Below are 18,976 nucleotides of genomic sequence, written 5' to 3'. Positions count from 1 at the left end.
TCCTGATCAATTTATTGGTCACTAGAATTATGTACCCAATGACATTCTGTAATTATTTGGTGTTGATTAATGAAAGACTATGCTATCGTTTCTTGTCAAAAAAACAAAAAAAACTTTACTTAGACTATGTCATATTATTATATTCTTAGAAGAAATGCTTTTGTAGCACAAGTTTATTGTCCGTAGTGACTTTCCATATCAATCATACAATCTCATATACAATTTTTTTTTTTTTTTGTCACAAAACACAAAACGCTACTAAAACAATATATTTATACTATAAAAATTGCTGTGGACTCCATATATATCAATGTTTAGAGGCCACCGTGGCATGTGAGGATATATAATCTGCCACTAGACACACCACTTGTATTGTGGATGACATGGCATATGCATCACAGCGACGTGGGTCCAAAATATGATTGATTCATGCAACGTAAGATGGCTACCCATATGAGACATGGATATACGAATCAAAAGATAACAATGAGGGTTTCAGTGGCCCAGAAACGTCGATATTATTTTGACTAGTTGGCTAATAAACAACGGTCACGTTTTTCGCACTCCGGATGATCACATCAAAAGTAGGCATGTACAGTGTGAAAGATTGTTGCCGGCACGTCGTCCACAAGATGTACCTTCATAGCTGAATTGGAATTTTATTGGCTCCAAAACGTGGCATTTTTCATTAACCACATGGAATAATTCGAATGTTCATGCAAGAGTGATGTGTAGTGCCACTTACTATCTATTTGTTCTATCATTTGAATCATTTTTTAATAGAAGTAGAATTTACTAACACATGTGGATCTCATCTTTATTAGAAAGAGTACATAGACGATATGAATAACATTTTTGACGAGTAGTTAATTAGTTTAATAGCAGAAAGACTTAATTGGATAAATGGTCTCGTGGTAATAAGGTACTAGCATATGGGCACACACAAACTGTGTGAGAAATTTTTTTTTTTTTTTTTTTGATATAGAAGGAGAGAGGAAGAGAGTGATAGAGAATGTGGGAGTGTGATTTTTATTTATTTATTTTTAATTAGAGATATGTTAGGATTACATGTAGGTGAGTCTTTGAAAGAAAAAAAAAACAGTAAAATTTGGTTGTGTGAAATTACATTTATGCCTCATATTTCTTATTCATGTTATGTTTTAATTAGAGGGTTAAACTAGTAATTTTATAAGATTTTTATTGACAATGAGTGTTTTATTAATTAGTAGAGATTCAGAAGATAGCCGCCATGGTAAAAAATTTAAGGAAAACTAATGAAAATGACTTGAAAACTTTGAGTTTTAACGATAAAGACAAAATAAATGGTAAAATGAATAGTACCAGGTTTAATTTTTTAGTGTAAAAATATAATTTTTCGTTAAAATGAATAATACCGCGAACTTTTCGTTAAAACATTCAAAAATTTATAATGTAAATCATCATGGTGTAGTCCATCATCAAATTTAATGCAAAAGTGATTTAATGTTAAATGTGGGGTCAAGCTCGTACTTTTATCTCAATCCTTCTTTTGTTTTCACCTTGTCTCTCCATCTCTCTTCCTTATGTCTGTATTGAATGTTCACCTTCTTCATGCATTTCTCTCTTTGTCCAACCATTTTTGTGAGTTTTCCATCCAAACCAAATTAGTAGACCACAAAAACGCAAAAGTGGCTATACTATTTTTCCCCCGAAATTCCCAACCTTTTTTAGTATCATGAACGAGTAGCTTCTGATGGAAAAAGAAACAGTACAAATCACTACAACCACTTGCGCAACTACTGCCATTAGGCTCTCTTCGTTTTCTAGCGAACCATGAAACAAAGGCAAGAAATTTATAAATTGTTTTAGTATTTTTAATAAGAGAGAGATAGTAAAAAGATAAATTGAAGTGCGGCTGAGATTGCCTGTTTCATGTCATCATCAGAGAAAAGAGAGTGAAAATACAAATTACAGAGAGAGAATAGAGACGAGGAAGAATAAGGTGCACACATGAAAGTATGCTTTTACGCCTGTGTTTAGCGAAGATTTAACAGAAATATCATTTTTGACTAAATTTGTTGACAAATTACACTCCGAGAGTTTATATTCTAATTTTTTAGCACATTAGATATTTTTCAAATGTCTTATCACCACAAAGATTATTTATTCAATAAAACTCAAAAGGAAAGAAGGTTGGGATTTAACTTGGGAAGTGGGATGTAGAAGTAAGCCCTAGTTTGGTACTAATGTGATTCTGAAAAAAACGGCTATAAAAAAAAGCTGAGAGCTTTTTTATGTTCGGTAAACATTCAGCTTCAGCTTTTTTTCATAGTTTTGGATGAAAAAAAGCCAAAAACACAAAGCTGCAAAACCCAACTTTGAAAAACCAGCTTTTTTTCACAGCTGTTTTACATAAAAGTTTATCAAACACCATAATACTGCTTTTTTTTTTTTTTTTCAAAAGCACTTTTACAAAAAAGTTTACCAAACACTCTGCTGCTTTATTTCACAGCTGCTTATTCTCACAGCACAATAGAAGCAATTTTTTTTCAAAGCACAGCAATATCAAACTAGCCCTAAGTATGAATGGGAGAGAATGATGTGTTCATTCCATTGGAACTTGGAAATCATAAAAAGATCAGGAAAGTATGAATCTATTTAGTTATGAGTAATGCTAGGAAGATCAAAAATTTTAAACCAAATGATGTGTCACCAATAAGAAACAAGCACGGTAATTGACACTTAATTAATAATCCAATCATCTACAACCACATCATTTAGTTTGCAAATTTGGTTTAAAAAAATTGATCTACCTAGCATTACTCTTTAGTTATTAGAACGGATGATGTTATTTCTATATTTTAAGGGAACTTTAACGAAAAGTATCTGGTACTGTTCATTTTAACAAAAAATCATATTTTCACTCTAAAAAGTTAATCCTGGTACGATTCACTGTACCCTTTATTTTTTCCTTATCGTTAAAACTCAAAATTTTCAAATCATTTTCATTATTTTTTCTATATTTTAATCCTGTCTTTTAATAAACACTCAACAAAATTTTCAATTTTCGGCTAAATTGCTACCCTTTCACTACCAAAGTGTAAATTCTAATTTTTCCACTGCACGGTGGCCCAAACTCTCTCCACATCCTCAAGTCCTCCAAGTCAAGTCATGGCCCATGCAGGAGGCCATACAAAAATTGACGTGTCACTCCCACGTGTGATTAATTAATTGGAAAAAGACATTACTCAAATTCATTTAAACTGTTATTTTATTTTCATAATGTATTACAAGCCACTAGAATTTTGGCATGTGCAAATTTCAACATTAAAATATTTCTCCCACGCCCCAAAATTCAACGCTTCTTTGTCACAAAACATTGGAAAAGTCCTCTTCCGGTACAAAGTCCCCACACTGTCACGGTGATGGTATAAATTGGCAACTACGCCGTCGCATATGCTATCGTCTAGCACCAAAAGTATGTCAAAATATTTACTTTTCTTTTTATGACCCGTGTTTATGCCATGGTTATTTTGGGAGTTTTCTTGAAAACCAAACTCCTATTTTACTAAGGATGTGCCAAGATAGTCGATATTGAGTCGAAATGTGTGTTTAGGACTGAAATTCGAATTTTGGTGCAAGAAAACAAGGTTGAATTCATCTGTAGAGTTATCACATCTCAATTTATATATGGACCTATGTGAACAATTCAAAACTATGATAGTTTTAAATTTTTTTTGTTGATTACGAACAACCTTATTACTTTAATAGGAGTTTGGTTCCAAAACAAGCCATAGAACCTTCATAAACACTTGATTGAAAACAATGAAGGCTCTATGGCTTGTTTTGGAAGTGTTTTTAATGATTGAAAACACTTTTAGAAACATTGTTTTCGGGTTTCGTAAGCACTTGAAGTGCACTTCTAATACTAACTTGCATTACTCTTTTTTGCTAATGATTGGTTCAAAAAGACTTTCTCTTAAAGCGCTTTTCATCATTTAAAAACATTCCCCAAACAAGCCTTTATTCACCAAGACACTCCACCTCCCGTTGTTTATGATTTTTTTAGTTGTTAATTTTATAACTAAGGCTAATCGCAAGACTCATATTGTACAATGATTGCGTATCATTTCATCAACTAAACTTTTTTTCTATTTCATTGTACCAAGTTAATATAATCTTTGATGTAACACTAATTATCTAAAATTCCGTATATCGATAACAAGTATAAAGTTTACAAAGAGTTTTGTAGAGTGTCAATAACAACACCCTTATTATATATAGAATTTTGTAAATCAATAAAATGGAACAAAAGTTTCGAATATTGATGTAAGTAGGAGGAATACATAAGAATTTGTTTTTAAATTTTCTTCCTTTGAATAAGGCTTAGTTTTTCAATATCAACTAGACCTGGCAAACAAGTCATGTTTGTCGTGTTCATATCATATTCGTTATCTTAACGGGTTTTGTCGTGTCAAACTTGTTATCTTAACATATTCTTAACAGGTGAACTGATAACAACCTGATTCGCTAACAAGTCATGTTGTTTTGTGTTGGATTAACGGGTCATGTGAGAAATCGCCATGTTTAATGTTAAATCTGGCAAACAATATCTTATCGAATTATTAACAGGTGATCGAATAATGATTCGACTTGTTAACAAATTTTTAGCAGAGAATCCAATAACAACCCAGCTCATTAACGTATTGATCTAAAACACATTTTATTTTCGTGCATTTCGTGTCGGACTAATAGATCATGCAAGAAATTATCAGACCTAATATCGACCCATAATATAAAATCCACTATATCAAAATTTATTATATTCACTTGAATAGGTGAATTAAGTGAACCAAGTAATATTTAAACACAAGTAAATTCTATCTAACAACTACAAAAATATGACTTTGGATACAAACTCAAGTGTCAACACAATCCCTGGTGGCTAATGGCCACCCTCTCCTTATCAAGGTGTAAAGATTGGCATTTAAAATGAAAACACACACATTTTTCTGGTCAATAAAATAGACACAGTGCAAATTTGGAGAAATGTCAAAATCACACAGATAAAAAACTCCCCACTGACTTCACATGAAAATTCAAAATTGTCCTTTCATTCACTTATTAAATAATATGATAAAGAATTTTTTTTTTTTTTTTTAAAGAAGCAACGGATAAAAAGATTATCCTAACTCCCAACTTTTTTTTCAATTTTTATTAATACAACTAATAACAAGGGAGCAGAGCTAATATTCAGGTCTATTTGGCAAGATTCGGGCTTATCTTTCATTGTAAATGAAAAGTAATATCATAATATTTTAAGTTTGATTTTCATAAATAGTGTTTTTTATATCCAATTTTGCTGACCTAATATGTGAATTTACACAACCCCTCGCCTTACTAATATCGTCGTAGGGTATGCACTTACAAATGCTTTTAACTACTTTAGTTGTAACGCTCTTACAGGTTTTTTTGTAATTTTATTTTGACAAAGTGATATCATAAACTACTCCACTAAAATAAGAATTTGAGCACAAATACGAAGAGGCGGGAGCACTCTTTTGACCAACTGACTTAAGTCACGTACAAGATGTAAGAAAATCGATCGACTTTCAAGCGAAGCCAAAGCAGAGCCGAGCCGAAGAAGATGCATTTATCGAGACATGGCTGCTCTCCATCTAAGCAGTCCAAATCGCTGATGCCACGCGCGCAACGAGCAGACCTTTCTATATGTGCTCTCCACGTGTCCCTCTACCATTAGCCACATCACTTTCCTCTTTTTTCCTCTCACATTTAAAGCTTTCAACTTTAAACCCTCGTCGGAACTCTCTCGACATTTTTATCTCTCATTGGAGCTCTCCTCCTCAGTGGGTAGAGAGAGAAAATCCACGTTTTCTAGAGAGAGAAGAGGAAGCGAAGCTTGAAAAACAGAGATTCGACTCTCTCGTGCTTTCTAGGGTTAGGGTTTTATCTTTTTTCGGGTAGAAGTTCAAAGAGAAAAAGAAAAAGAAGCTTCGACCTAAATTTTAGACGTTAAAGGTTGCGATTCTTTGCTTTATTACTAATATTTTAATTGAAATTTTCTTTCTCTCGAATGAATTTTCTCGGGAAAATTTAGCGTCGACTGTAAGTTGCCTGTTGCCCGTTTATCTGGTTTTTCTATGCAGTAAAATTCCTTTTATAAACCGACGATTCTTCCACCTCAAGCAAAGTTTTCTTTTACAAGTTTGAATTTTCGCCATTTTTTTTTGGGAAAATAAAAAATTGACTGCTTTTTGTTTCCACCAATTTTTTTTCCCTTTTTACTGTCCTTTTTTGTGGTATTAATTCGTGGAGTTACTGGTAGTAGTGGGGTTAGAATCTGCTCTGAATGTTTAGTTTGGATAAGAAAGTTTCAAGCTTTGGAGAAATTGGGGTTTTTTGTGATGTTGTTTTTGTGAAAATTGGAGAAAGTGTTGAGTGAAACTTGATGAAGGGTCGGAGTATTGATTTGGGATGATGTGGATTTTGTGATTAAGGTGGAAAAGATGGTTGGAATGGGGAATTCTGGAATTATTTGAGGTTTGCAGCATGAGTTGCAGAGTGAGGAGCGGCGGAAGGGAAGAGAGGGAGCGTGAGCAAGCGGTTTTGAGGAACTCTGTGGAGGGTGTCGAGCCTAAATCAGGCACGCAGAATGGTTTGATTGCTGCCCAGCAGCTGACAATCGACGACAATTTGCTGGTGGACCCGAAATTGTTGTTTATCGGGGCAAAAATTGGTGAGGGAGCGCATGGGAAGGTTTATGAAGGAAGGTCAGTCTCAATTCCTTTTCAGTCAACTCTTATGCTCAAATGTTTGGATGAATGCAAGTCTTGATTATTAGCTGAAATGTTTTTGTTTGTAAATTTGTGAGAGTTACTGATTTTGGTGTCATCGGATGAATTAGGTTGTGCCATTGTGTTATTGCACGGAATGTTTATGAGTGATCTGTGTGTTTTCAAGTGTACTAGTTATGTACATGTAGTCTAATGATTTTTCAGGTACGGAAATCAAATTGTGGCGATCAAAGTCCTCCATCGTGGTAGCACTACCGAAGAAAGAGCTGCACTTGAGGGTCGTTTTGCCCGTGAAGTTAATATGATGTCGCGAGTAAAACATGAAAATCTTGTTAAGGTAAGTGCTGTGATTAAACATGTCCTGTTTAGTTCATGGATGCTCAAACGGGTGCAGGCCGTTGGCTTTCATGTTGGTTTCAGTGGAATTCTTAATTTTATTCTACTGTCTATACAGTTCATTGGAGCTTGTAAGGAGCCACTAATGGTGATAGTTACTGAGCTATTACCTGGGATGTCACTGAGGAAGTACCTGATGAGTATTCGTCCAAATCCATTAGAGCTCCATGTGGCCATTAAATTTGCTCTTGACATCGCTCATGCTATGGAATGTTTACATGCCAATGGGATCATACATAGAGATCTAAAACCTGGTACCATATTGCTAGTTTGAGCTGTGCTTCACTTCTGTATTTTCTATTGCTGGATAATGTATAGTGGAACAATTGGCTTGTTAATACTTTTTCAGTTGACAGACATTTTTTTTAAATATATAAAATGAAATAAAGAATCCAATACTTATAAAGGAAACGTTGTGCACTTAAGTGTGTCTCTTTCTTATCATAGTTCTGTTAAATAAGTTCGACGAAATTGCAGCAGTGCTTGTGCTAAAACTAATTTTTAGCTGGGATATGTGCTGCTGTTTTTTCAATAGTATCGTTACTCTTGAAATTAGTAAGTTTTCATTGTTTTCTGTATCACATAAAGCATTTTTATGTGGCTTAATTAGTATGACTATTTTTATGGGGGAACTGTTATTGGCACTCCAAAAATCTCATTCTACACTCCTCTCAAGTGTATTTTTCTTTCTAAATATAGAAAGTTTGGAGTGTAGAATGAGGAATTTGGAGTGCCAATAACAATTCCCTTTTTATGGTTTTTAACGATACATGTCTTGTTGCAGATAATTTGTTGCTTACAGCAAATCAGAAACATGTAAAGCTTGCAGATTTTGGTCTTGCAAGAGAAGAAAGTGTTACAGAGATGATGACGGCAGAAACTGGGACTTACCGCTGGATGGCTCCTGAGGTTTGTCTACATATGTATCTTGTTTGTTTTGTATTCCTTTTTAATCTCTGATTCAAGTGCTTTTATTTGGTTGAATAAACTGGACAGTTCTAGTGCTTTTTGTTTTGGAAACGTTGCATGGTTATTTGAGTAGACTGCAGAACGATAAGTTATTACTCTCGTTCTGCCTTCTGAATGTATTTATAGGCGCATTTCAATTCTGTATCTGTGATAGATAGGATTGGTGGTGCTTCATTTGAAATACGAATATTGCCAGAATAATTTTTGACATTGATTTGTCCATGACTACTCTTGGTTGTTGGGGCTGATTTTTGGGTTTGGAGGGAACTTCCTACAAGCAGAAATTTAGACATTGATAATGACTTGATGCAGATATTTAACTGTTATATATGGATTCTAATTTCAGTGTGCGTGGTTTCTTTTTTTAATTAGGGTTGGAGGGGACGATTTAGAGTTTGTTGAACTGGTTACTGCGAATCCTAAGTATCATTTAACAAATTGTTAAAAAACTAACTGGCTGCCAATCTTTTATGTTATGCACTGATGATTTAGCTCTGTAGTGCCGTTTGGGTCTTTTTGGTTGGTTTTTGTTTCTGAATCTTCTTAAAAGTTGTATTGATCTGGTTGAAATAATGTATCCAACTGTTCCTGCAAAATTGTTACTTCTCTGTGACCGACTGTTAGCATTTGCAGCTGTATAGCACGGTTACTCTACGCCAGGGAGAGAAGAAGCATTACAATAACAAGGTTGATGTATATAGCTTTGGGATTGTCTTATGGGAATTATTGACTAACCGCATGCCCTTCGAAGGCATGTCCAATTTGCAGGCTGCTTATGCTGCTGCTTTCAAGGTATAACAATTCGGTCTGTTATTTCTGTTAATGCTATCAGTCATTCTGTTGGGTCTGTTATTTCTTTTGAAACCAATATTCTTTTAATGTTGCTTACTCTTTATTTGTTGTCATCTGAGAATGCAGCACGCGAGGCCTCTACTTTCGGAGGACGTATCCCCTGATCTTGCATTTATCATCCAGTCATGTTGGGTTGAAGACCCTAATCTAAGGCCTACGTTCAGCCAGATCATCCGCATGCTCAACTCATTCCTCTTCAAGCTCTCGCCACCCTCACCGCCTATACCAGACACTGACACGAAAGAAGCAGCAGCGAGTAATGGTACAATGACTGAATTCTCTGTCCGGACAAGAGGGAAGTTCGCTTTCCTCAGGCAACTGTTCAATGCCAAGAGGACCAAGAGCTCACAATGAGCAGGCAAAATTTTTTGGAAACCATCTTTTCGTTCCTACTGCAGGAACACAATCACACGTTCGTCGATAGAAGTTTAGCAAATTCGTGATTAATCACTCGAAAAACGATGATATAATGTGCAAACGACGAGAGAACAAGAAATCAAATAGTGCCTTGACGAGAAAAGAATAGAAAAAAAACTGAGGATTGTTCACATTGTGTAGGAGGTGACCTTATTGTAAAGGAAAAATACATGGTTTTTGGACAATTTTCTTTTAACAAACGGTACCCTTCCTCTTTTACCCAAAACATTTTGAGTATTTACTTTTGTAGGCGATGAAATGCCAGCCAAATTATTTTGCTGGATAAAGGGTAAAATGGTCACAACGGAACTATACTCCAATAGATATTGAACCGATATCGGCTGTCGAGAGCACAGAGCCTGCGGAATGGAAGACGCTGAGTGTGAACCTCGCCGTCTCCCACGCACCACTCCAAGCTTCTGCAACTTCCGCATTTCTCTTCCATGGCGCAAGTCGAATCCGCCCAAGCTCTCCTCACGAAGGCGCGTCTCTTCTTCTCTCACCAACCCATCTTCGGAAAGCTCGTCGCATTTGCGTCGCTGTCTCCCCTGGGCTGCCTCGCGCACGCCCTCGAAGAGACCGCCGGGGACGACCCTTTCGTCTGTCACATCATGATCAGAGTTTACAGCAACAATGTCTTTCCCGTCAGTGCTACACACATTTTCAACCATATGCAGGAGATGGGTGGTGGGTCGGATCATTTCACCTTCAAGTTTGCGCTCAAAGCTTGGGCCAGAGTAATGGAGCAGGTGGAAGATGGTGAGAAATCGTACGGATTTGGTGTGAATCGAAAGGGCGGGGAAATTCATTGCCGGGTTTTGAAGTTGGGGGAAATTCAATGATGGAGCATTGAAGCTCTTCCGTGAAATGCAAGTTGCCGAGGTGGAAGCTACTGAAGTAACGGTCATATCGATATTGGGTGCTTGTGCTGAAACCGGAACACCGGAGATTGGAAGGAAGATTCACGAGTCCTTGAAGCACCATAAGATTGGAGGTATTTGAGGGGTTGCCCATGTAGATAAGTATTCGAAATGTGGAAAATTGAGTTCAGCTTGGGAAGTGTTTAGTGAGCTGAAAATGAAACCCGTCGGCTGCTGGAACTCGATGATTATGGGTATGGCTGTCCATGGTTACTGCAACGACCAACGAGGCTCTGGAATTGTTTGAAACTACGGAAACGCAGCATGGTGAAGTTGGGCCCAATCGGATTGCACTCATCGGCGTTATCATTGCTTGCAGCCACAAGTGTTTGGTGGAAGAAGGACGCCAGTATTTCAGTCACATGATCAAAACAGTGCCTTGCGGCGCAAGCTCCTTGCTGTGGTGGACCTTGTTGGATGCTTGTAGGGTACCTGGGATGGAAACGTAGAATTGGCGGAACAAAGCTTCCGGCAGCTTGCGAAATTGGAGCCTCTAAGGGATGCAGATTATGTTTTGTTGTCAAACATCTATGCAGAAGCAGAAAGATGGGACGACGTTGAGCGGTTGAGGAACGAGATGATTTGTTAGGGAGTCCCCAAAACGCTCGCTTCAGCCATGTAGACACGAAGTAATTGGAGATAAGTTATGATTTTATGGAAACTTATATCTGCACACCTTTTTTCTCCTATTCGTACAATTTATCTCTTTCACTTCGCCTTGACCTATTCGATACAAAGGTTAAAAATAAACCACAAGAGAGAAGGCGTGCGGAAATCTTTTTTTTTATTTTTTTTTGTTATCAGCTTTGAAAATCTTTGTGAATGGTGGTTCAAGGACCACCTGGTAATTTCCATTGAAAGTAGTGCTTGGCCTTCTTGTGCCAACTCTAGCAGGCTAGCAGGCTAGCAGGCAAGCAATGGTGCTGTGCCTGCACCTTGTCTGTGTTTGCATGTTGGCGTGTGATATTGGGACTTTGAAGGACTGATGAAAGCAACAATGCATGGCCATGATCAACCCTTTACTCTGTTCTTAAGGGTGTCAGATGGATGTCACTGTCTACTATCTTGGGTATAAACAGAGGTTCCCTCAATAAAAGCAAAGAAAGTTACCCCCACCTAAAACGTACTTACTACACACAAAATGTTACTTTTACAATTAGAATGGTGTCGTATAGACAAAGGTTCCTTTAGTTAAAAAGACAAAATTTACTTGTATGTAGTATGAACCTACTTGTAATTAGAATGTCATGATCGCAGTGTCCTAAGTTAATCACTAACTGTTAGGTGCTTTTACATTTTTATATAGGAGTAAGGTACTGTCACGAGCATCTCAAGTGTAGGATGACTTCGGTGAAACAAGTACAACATCTTTGTGATGTTACGTACTAATGATAAAATATCACGTTTAAATTGTCCCTAATAAAATGGTTAACTTGAGTTTGCCCCAAGCCATATATTTAGGAGAAAGGTACATTTGGCTCTTGAACTTAAGTGCACTTGTACATATGGCTCTTGAAGTTTGTTTGTTTTTATTTATTTACGGAAAGATTTTCCTTTATAAGCAAGTAATAAGTACGGGTCTAAAACTAGTCACTGTTATTTTCCCCTCCATACGAGTAAAAATCATTCCCTTTTTCGGTATTACAAGGACTTCCAAGTGTAAGATATATTCTGAAATCACAACAACAAAACTTTATTACTCTGGTTGTAATTAAAGTTGCATTATCACATGAATATCAAATAACTTCAATATCATTACCCCGATGGTTAAGTGACTAAAGGACAATTTGAGATTATTGTGTATTTTAAAAAAAACTGCTTCTGCTATGCTTTATGAATAATCACCTATGAAGTAAACACAAATAAGCGTTTGGTTAACTGTATTTGAAACGTGTTATGAGTTTGAAAAGCAGTGTGAAAGCGCTTGGTAAATTTTAATGAAAAAAAAAATGATATAATTGTATATAATAACAAAATGGACATGGTAGTAGGAGTGGGGGCAACAACAACAGTGGCGTGACAGTGGTGGTAATGGTGGTGATGGTTGCAGTGGTGCTGATGGTAGCAGTAATGGCGGAGGTATGGTGGTGGTTCGGGTGTAGAGGTAACATTGGTGGTAAGGCAGTTGTAGCACCAGTGGTGGCGACGATGATGGTGGCAATGATGGTGGTGATAATGGTGGTGGAGACGGTTGTGATTGTGGTGGCAGTCATGGCGGTTATGGTGAAGGTGGTGGTAATGATGGTGGTGACAATGGTGGTTGTGGTTACAGTGGAAGAGGTTGTGGTTGTGGTCCCAACATTGGAGGTGATAACACTATAGCGGTCGCTTTATTCTCTAAGAGATAAAATGTGTGTGGAAGACTAAACATGTCATTTTCAAAAAATTAATGAAGTTATTACAATAATTGAAAATGTTCATTAAAGACTCAACTTAGCTTTTTTTTAAAGCAGCTTCTAAAAACAACCTATATGATGCTTTTAAAAGCTGTTATATAGAGACCATTGCCTTTAAAATAAGGAACTTTAACGAAAAGCTCTTGGTACTGTTCATTTTAACGAAAAACCATATTTTTACACTAAAAAGTCAATCCTAGTACTATTCACTTTACCCTTTATTTTGTCCTTATCATTAAAACTCAAAGTTTTCAAGCCATTTTCATTAGTTTTCCTTTTAAAATAAGCATAACATTTTACTTTTATCAAACATTTTTTTATTGCTTAACTTTAAAGGGAAATCATTTTTAGTGAAAAAAAACAATACCAAATAAGGCCTAAGCTGCATGGCATGCTACTCAAATAATTCTTACAACAAGTGCCCAAACTGCAGTCTTTTACTTCTGTTTTTGGCCAAATTATCAAAAGCACTTTTCAAACAAAATTTATTACACATTTCTATATCCGCCTGAATCCGATAACCCGTAAAGTTTGAAATTCAAAGTATTTCTACTATGCACCGAAACATAACATTCGTTGGAATTTTGCCCCGTTAGATAATTTAAATTATATAATTAATAAAAAAAATAAGTTGACCTCTTATATAAAAACGTAAATTCAAACTCTTTCGATAATAAATCTAACCTCTAATATAATATCAGTGAGATAATCCACCACTTTCAATATTTTGTTTTTGTGAAATTTCTCGAATGATGTTGAGCCAAAAATGAATGAAGTAAATTAGTAAAATAAAACAAATAAAAAGAAAGTCAGACCAACAAGGCAACAACAATTGAGATGCAACCCTCGCCGTCTGATCAAATCAGAAACGCACGTGGCGGAATCAACGTTGCTCAAAAACGAATCCTCGAAGTCAACGCCCTCTCCTCGTTGTAACTGGCAAGCTGGTGGAAAAGTAAGCGAAATTTACAGAGAGAGAGAGAGAGAGAGATTTGTAGACTGTAGAGACTAGAGAGAGATAGAGGAAGGGAGAAGTACACACGCAGAAAGAGAACGAGAAAGATTGGATAATCTTTCCATGGATTTTTGAGATCTAGAGGAAGAAGGAGAAAGAGCTCCAGCTTGTTCGACATATCGATTTCCAATCGAAGATTTTTCAGTCAAACTTAGCAGCCGAAGAACACGGAGAGGGGGGGGGGGGGGAAGAGAAGTCAGCTGAAGAAAAAGTCCCGAGCTTTCCCGAGAATATGTTCGAACAAAGAAATCTCCAAAAACCCAATTCAGAAAACGCCACGATTCTCCAATCCCCTGTGGGTTTCCGGGAAAGTTTCCAACTTGGTCCTTCGAATTGAGCTCCAGAACCCGAACAGGCAACTGGGTTTTGGGTTTCGGATTTCGGGTCGGGTTTTATCATCCGTGATCAGAGGAAGAGTGAGAGGGGTTTGGGGCAGTAGTGTGATGAGAAATGGGAGAAAATGCAGGAGCTTTGCACACAGCTGTGAACTCCGTACAGGCATTAGGAAGAGGCTTCGACGTGAACTTCGATACAAGGTTGCTCTACTGTAAGGGAGCGGCGGGTACGAGGATTCTGGAGCTTGACGAGGAGCACACCAGGGATCTCCGCCTCTATGATGATATTGTTGTGCCGGGTGTTTCCAGGGACATCAGGCATTCGCCGGAGGCCGGCGGCCGGCAGAGCTCTGGAGTCTGCAGCTTCCATGAGGTAATGTTTATGATTTCGTTGTCTCGAATTGTTGTTTGATTGTGCACTTAGGTTGTTGTGTCTGCTTTGAGAGTTTTGGTGGATGTTGCAAGAGTTTGTGAATTGGGTTTAGGTTGCAATTTTGCGAACATTTTACTGTGATGTGATTGTAGGGAAAGTGGATAAGTGTTTAAGTTATGAGATTGATGTTCATTGAGAAATATGTTGCAAATTTGCGTAAGAAATGATGGGTAGTTGCAGAAGATTAAAAGGAACTTCATAGGTGGTTTTATTTTTAAATTGGATTAATGTGAAGGCATGGAAAATGTTCAGCTCCTTACGGCTCCGACTTCATGTTTTGTGTTCTGCCACGGTTAATGTGCGATAACAATGTTAATAAAATTATTTCCCCAATAGGTACTAATGCACTAGCTGCATTGTGTTAATCCTTTTTAATAATGTACTGGACTAGAAAATACAGGGGCGATCGAACGCTTGAAGGTACTTGTTTGAGTGAGTTTAGTAACCAAACTAGGGTCAAATTCAGTTTTTAATTATGTGCGCTCAAGAACATTTATATATCCATTGCAGTTTTTAAGAGGCTGTCACTACCTTTTAACTATGTGTGTGCGCGCGCGCGTGCGTGATAGAGAGGCATGAAGTTATTTAACATGATCCTTATGGCAAATGGTTGCAGATGGTTGAGTATTTCAATCAAAAGTCTAACGCCTCTGGCGGCTTTCCTCTTGGAAGTTTCAACTTTGCATTTAGCTTCACTGGTTCAAAGCATATCGATGCTGCAGCCACGAAGACCCTTTCTGTGGATGGATTTTATATTCCACTTGCTAAGGTCAAGCTTTTTAAATCACCAATAGTGTTGCAAGAAAATGTGAAACAGGCTGTCCCGAGGAGTTGGGATCCAGCATCTTTGGCTAGGTATGAATATGTATAGCCTTCGTAGAAACTTGTGATGAAATAGTTTCAAATGTTCCTTATTTAAGATTGGTTACTTTTTCTTGACAGCTTCATTGAAAATTTTGGAACTCATGTCATAACATCGGTAACAATTGGTGGAAAAGATGTAATTTATGTTAAACAACACCAATCATCTACTTTGTCAACCACGGAGATCAAAAACTATGTCCAGGATATTGCAACTCAGAGGTTCTCAGACACAGAAAGCAATAGAAGTTCATGTCAAATGAAATCTAATGATAAGGCTAGTTCCACTTTGTTTCTTTTCCTTTTTATTATTTTGTAGCCTCCTTCTTTACGTGAAATTTAGGTTCTGACTGAGTATCATTATATATATTTCAGGGCGGTGATCCTGGTTTATTCAACAGTCAAGGGATATATCCTCAACCCACCACGGCACCGTATCTTGCTGGGAAAGAAGTATGTAACGTATTGATAATTTGTATCCAGTATCTCTGTTGCGCTTGATAGTTTATTATAAGAAATAAGTTTAAAAAAGTATACAGTTGCTTCTTTCTCTGAACCTCCATTTTTCTTGAATGTAATCTTATTCACCATTTCTTAAATACATAAGAAGTATAGAGTAAGCTCTCACCAGCCCTTGATTTTGGCATACCTTTTAACATTTACTTGCATTTTAACCCGAGTTCTATTACTTCTTCTATATGTTATTTCTCATTACCGTCAATTATTGTTGATGCAGGATGTCACGGTCATTTTTAGAAGAAGAGGAGGAGACGATCTGGAACAAAACCACACCCGATGGGCAAGAACTGTCCGGTCCTCTCCAGATGTAATTGAGATGACATTTTTTCCCATAACAGCCCTACTTGAAGAGATACCCGGAAAAGAGCACCTTACTCGAGCTATTGATCTTTACCTTGAATGTATAACAACTGAACTCATCATAGATGGGTTAGAGTTTTCTTTTTCCTGTAATGTGCTCTGTCATTAGCAGTAAGGTAAGCCAACTAAATGGTTTTGAAATCCTTCTTGCAGATAAGCCTCCAATTGAAGAGCTGAGATATTTCCTAGAGTTTCAAATTTCCCGAATATGGGCGCCTGTGTCCGACAGAAATATTGGACACCAAAGAAAGGAACCTGTTTGCCCATCCTTGCAATTCAGCATAATGGGGCAAAAGCTTTATGTCAGCCAAGAACAGGTAGCAATGAATCTCTCTTCGCTGAGCTCTTCCGTCCTTTGGGAGGCTTGTACTTGTCTTTGGACTGAATGAGACAAAAATTTGCTAAGTGGTAAAACTAAAACATTAAGCAGTCTAATTGACATGAGAAAAACATTAATGCTTATTGTTTAACTCCTCAATTCATCATGTACAGCGCACTGGTGGGACATCACATCCTTGAGATGTCTAATAGCCATTTTTTTATTTTTTGTGATCTCTCATTCTGAGTTCGATTCATGGTTTAATCCTCCTAGGCTGTTTATGTAGTCTCCATTAACAAGGTTTTGTGATCTGCAGGTTACTGTTGGACGGAAGCCAGTGACAGGCATACGGTTATGTCTAGAAGGAAGCAAGCAGAATCGACTTTGTATTCATCTTCAGCACTTAGCATCTCTACCAAATATCCTTCGGCCATATTGGGGTAGCGATGTGGCAATTGGTGCTCCCAAGTGGCAAGGACCTGAAGAGCAAGACAGCCGATGGTTCGAACCATTAAAATGGAAAAACTTCTCTCATGTGAGCACTGCACCAATTGAGAACCCTGAAGCCTTCACAGGGGATCACTCTGGTGTCTACATAGTCACTGGAGCACAGCTCGGAGTGTGGGATTTTGGATCGAGAAATGTCTTGTACATGAAGCTATTATATTCCAGGCTGCCAGGCTGCACCATCCGGAGATCCGTGTGGGATCATACACAAAATGAAAAGTTGAAGAAAGCGACATCCACTGGCGACTCAAGTTCAGGTTCAAGAGAACATGTCGCTGGCAACAAGTTGGCGAAGTTTGTAGACATGTCTGAGATGAGCAAGGGGCCACGAGACCATCCTGGTCACTGGTTGGTTACGGGTGGAAAGCTTGGCGTGGAGAGAGGGAAGATTGTTTTAAGAATGAAATATTCGTTACTAAGTTATTGAGTCGTTTAAACATTTTGCAAGATTGATGTGCACAGTGGTGGTTTTTTGTTAGTTGAGAGGCGGTGTCTTTTGATGGACAGACAGAGAGTGGGACGAAGATTGTGTCTTTTGGGTGGTCTTAGAGTGAATGGATGCTGCCTCTTGATGTGTTTATAAGTAAAAGGTTTGATATGTTAAGTTAATTTGATGAAAGAAACCTTGTTGTAGAGCAATTATATACCTCATTTTCTAGGATCAAATTTAATTTAATTGTTCCTCTGGGAGGAGAGTTGTTCTCTATCATATATTTAGCAAAGCTTAACAAAAATAAAGGAAAGCATACACAAATGAATCTGGTTACGAAGGTTTTACTAAAATTGAAACTCGAGGAAATTTGAAATGTCAGTAAAGGAGCACTAAGTTCTGGTTCATATACAAGCACCAAATATGTGATTCTTACAGAAAACACTTAAAATGCTTTTTCAGGATCTATTTGTATTTTTACTAAGAATTCGTTTCAAAAATATTTTCATCAAAAACACTTCAGTTATTCTAAAAGTGTTCTCAAATGATCCATAAGTCTATATAAACAATTCATTGCTTCCACAAATTATCTAAAACTGGCCACCTTCAATGGTCTGTCCAAACTGCCAGCGGGCACTACATTGTAGCTGGTGACTCTGCCTGCGTCCGTCACTAGTGGTGACTCTGGAGTCTGAGGGAGAGCCTCTGGCGAATGAGGTAGGAGTTGCTCTGCCAGTTTCGCCCCCTGTTTCTTGCCATGGGCAGCCACCCTGTCCTAGAACCCTTGGTAGACATTGTACGGACATCCCCTGCAACCCCCAACATTTGTGATCAACACCAAGTTGAAGTATGAGTGGCCATTTATGGTGAACCTTATGCCTTCTTCACACATGAAACACTAAACAAGAAACTACAACCAAGTAATTAATCAATAGAACTGTTTTATATTATATTATCAGACTGTTAATCTAATTGTTGATTTAATGATTTTATTTTGTTTATTTGTATTTTCATGTTCACAACTTAACAATATAACATGCATGTATTTAGCAAATTGGTACTATTTTTTATCTTAGAAACGTTACCTTCTAAAGAGTACAGGCACAATTCCGCCACGATATTTGGCGATATGCAAGAAAGCAGTCATGGCCAAATCGAAGTGTTGAAAAGGAGGGTTGTGGCACACTCGTAGTAATTTGCTCTGCTTTAGTGTTTTTTTATTTTTATTTTTTCTGAAGGATTGCATATGAAATGCACAAGTACATTATTTCATTTGTACAACAAAAGCAAGTTAAATTTGGTAAGTTTCGTAGAAAGATAATGTTAGGAAGATTAAAATTTTCAAACCAAATGATGTGGTGGTTAATGATTGGATAATTACTTAAATATTTATTAATGTGCTTAAGCGTTGATTAATGGCGACACATCATTTGATTTGCAAATTTGATTTAAA

The 18,976-nt window shown here is 37.2% G+C and overlaps 2 protein-coding genes and 1 pseudogene across 5 annotated transcripts; all 3 read left to right on the top strand.

The window, feature by feature from the left end:
• The first annotated feature begins 5,820 nt into the window (after positions 1-5,820).
• Positions 5,821-9,973, top strand: LOC137745499 (serine/threonine-protein kinase STY13-like). Of its 4 annotated transcripts, none has more exons than XM_068485458.1 (6): positions 5,821-6,018; positions 6,498-6,770; positions 6,999-7,444; positions 7,975-8,099; positions 8,793-8,951; positions 9,078-9,973. In XM_068485458.1, the coding sequence occupies exons 2-6, from the start codon at positions 6,550-6,552 to the stop codon at positions 9,363-9,365; spliced, it is 1,239 nt and encodes a 412-aa protein (XP_068341559.1). In that variant the 5' UTR covers positions 5,821-6,018; positions 6,498-6,549; the 3' UTR covers positions 9,366-9,973. The 4 variants fall into 4 exon arrangements, with proteins under 4 accessions (XP_068341559.1, XP_068341558.1, XP_068341560.1 ...); XM_068485457.1 differs by having other exon boundaries at positions 5,821-6,105; XM_068485459.1 differs by having other exon boundaries at positions 5,821-6,770; positions 6,999-7,131; positions 7,249-7,444.
• LOC137744236 (pentatricopeptide repeat-containing protein At2g20540-like) lies at positions 9,599-10,970 on the top strand (annotated as a pseudogene).
• Positions 10,971-13,710: 2,740 nt separating this feature from the next.
• LOC137745295 (MACPF domain-containing protein CAD1-like) lies at positions 13,711-17,853 on the top strand. Its single transcript, XM_068485228.1, has 7 exons — positions 13,711-14,467; positions 15,144-15,382; positions 15,470-15,665; positions 15,764-15,841; positions 16,125-16,308; positions 16,421-16,584; positions 16,903-17,853. Exons 1-7 carry the CDS (start codon positions 14,210-14,212, stop codon positions 17,518-17,520), a joined length of 1,737 nt encoding a protein of 578 aa, XP_068341329.1. The 5' UTR covers positions 13,711-14,209; the 3' UTR covers positions 17,521-17,853.
• Positions 17,854-18,976: the final 1,123 nt, after the last annotated feature.

This window comes from Pyrus communis, chromosome 9, assembly GCF_963583255.1.
Source record: "Pyrus communis chromosome 9, drPyrComm1.1, whole genome shotgun sequence".
In the NCBI taxonomy this organism is placed as follows: Eukaryota; Viridiplantae; Streptophyta; class Magnoliopsida; order Rosales; family Rosaceae; genus Pyrus; species Pyrus communis.
This window is presented reverse-complemented; position numbering and strand designations above follow the sequence as displayed.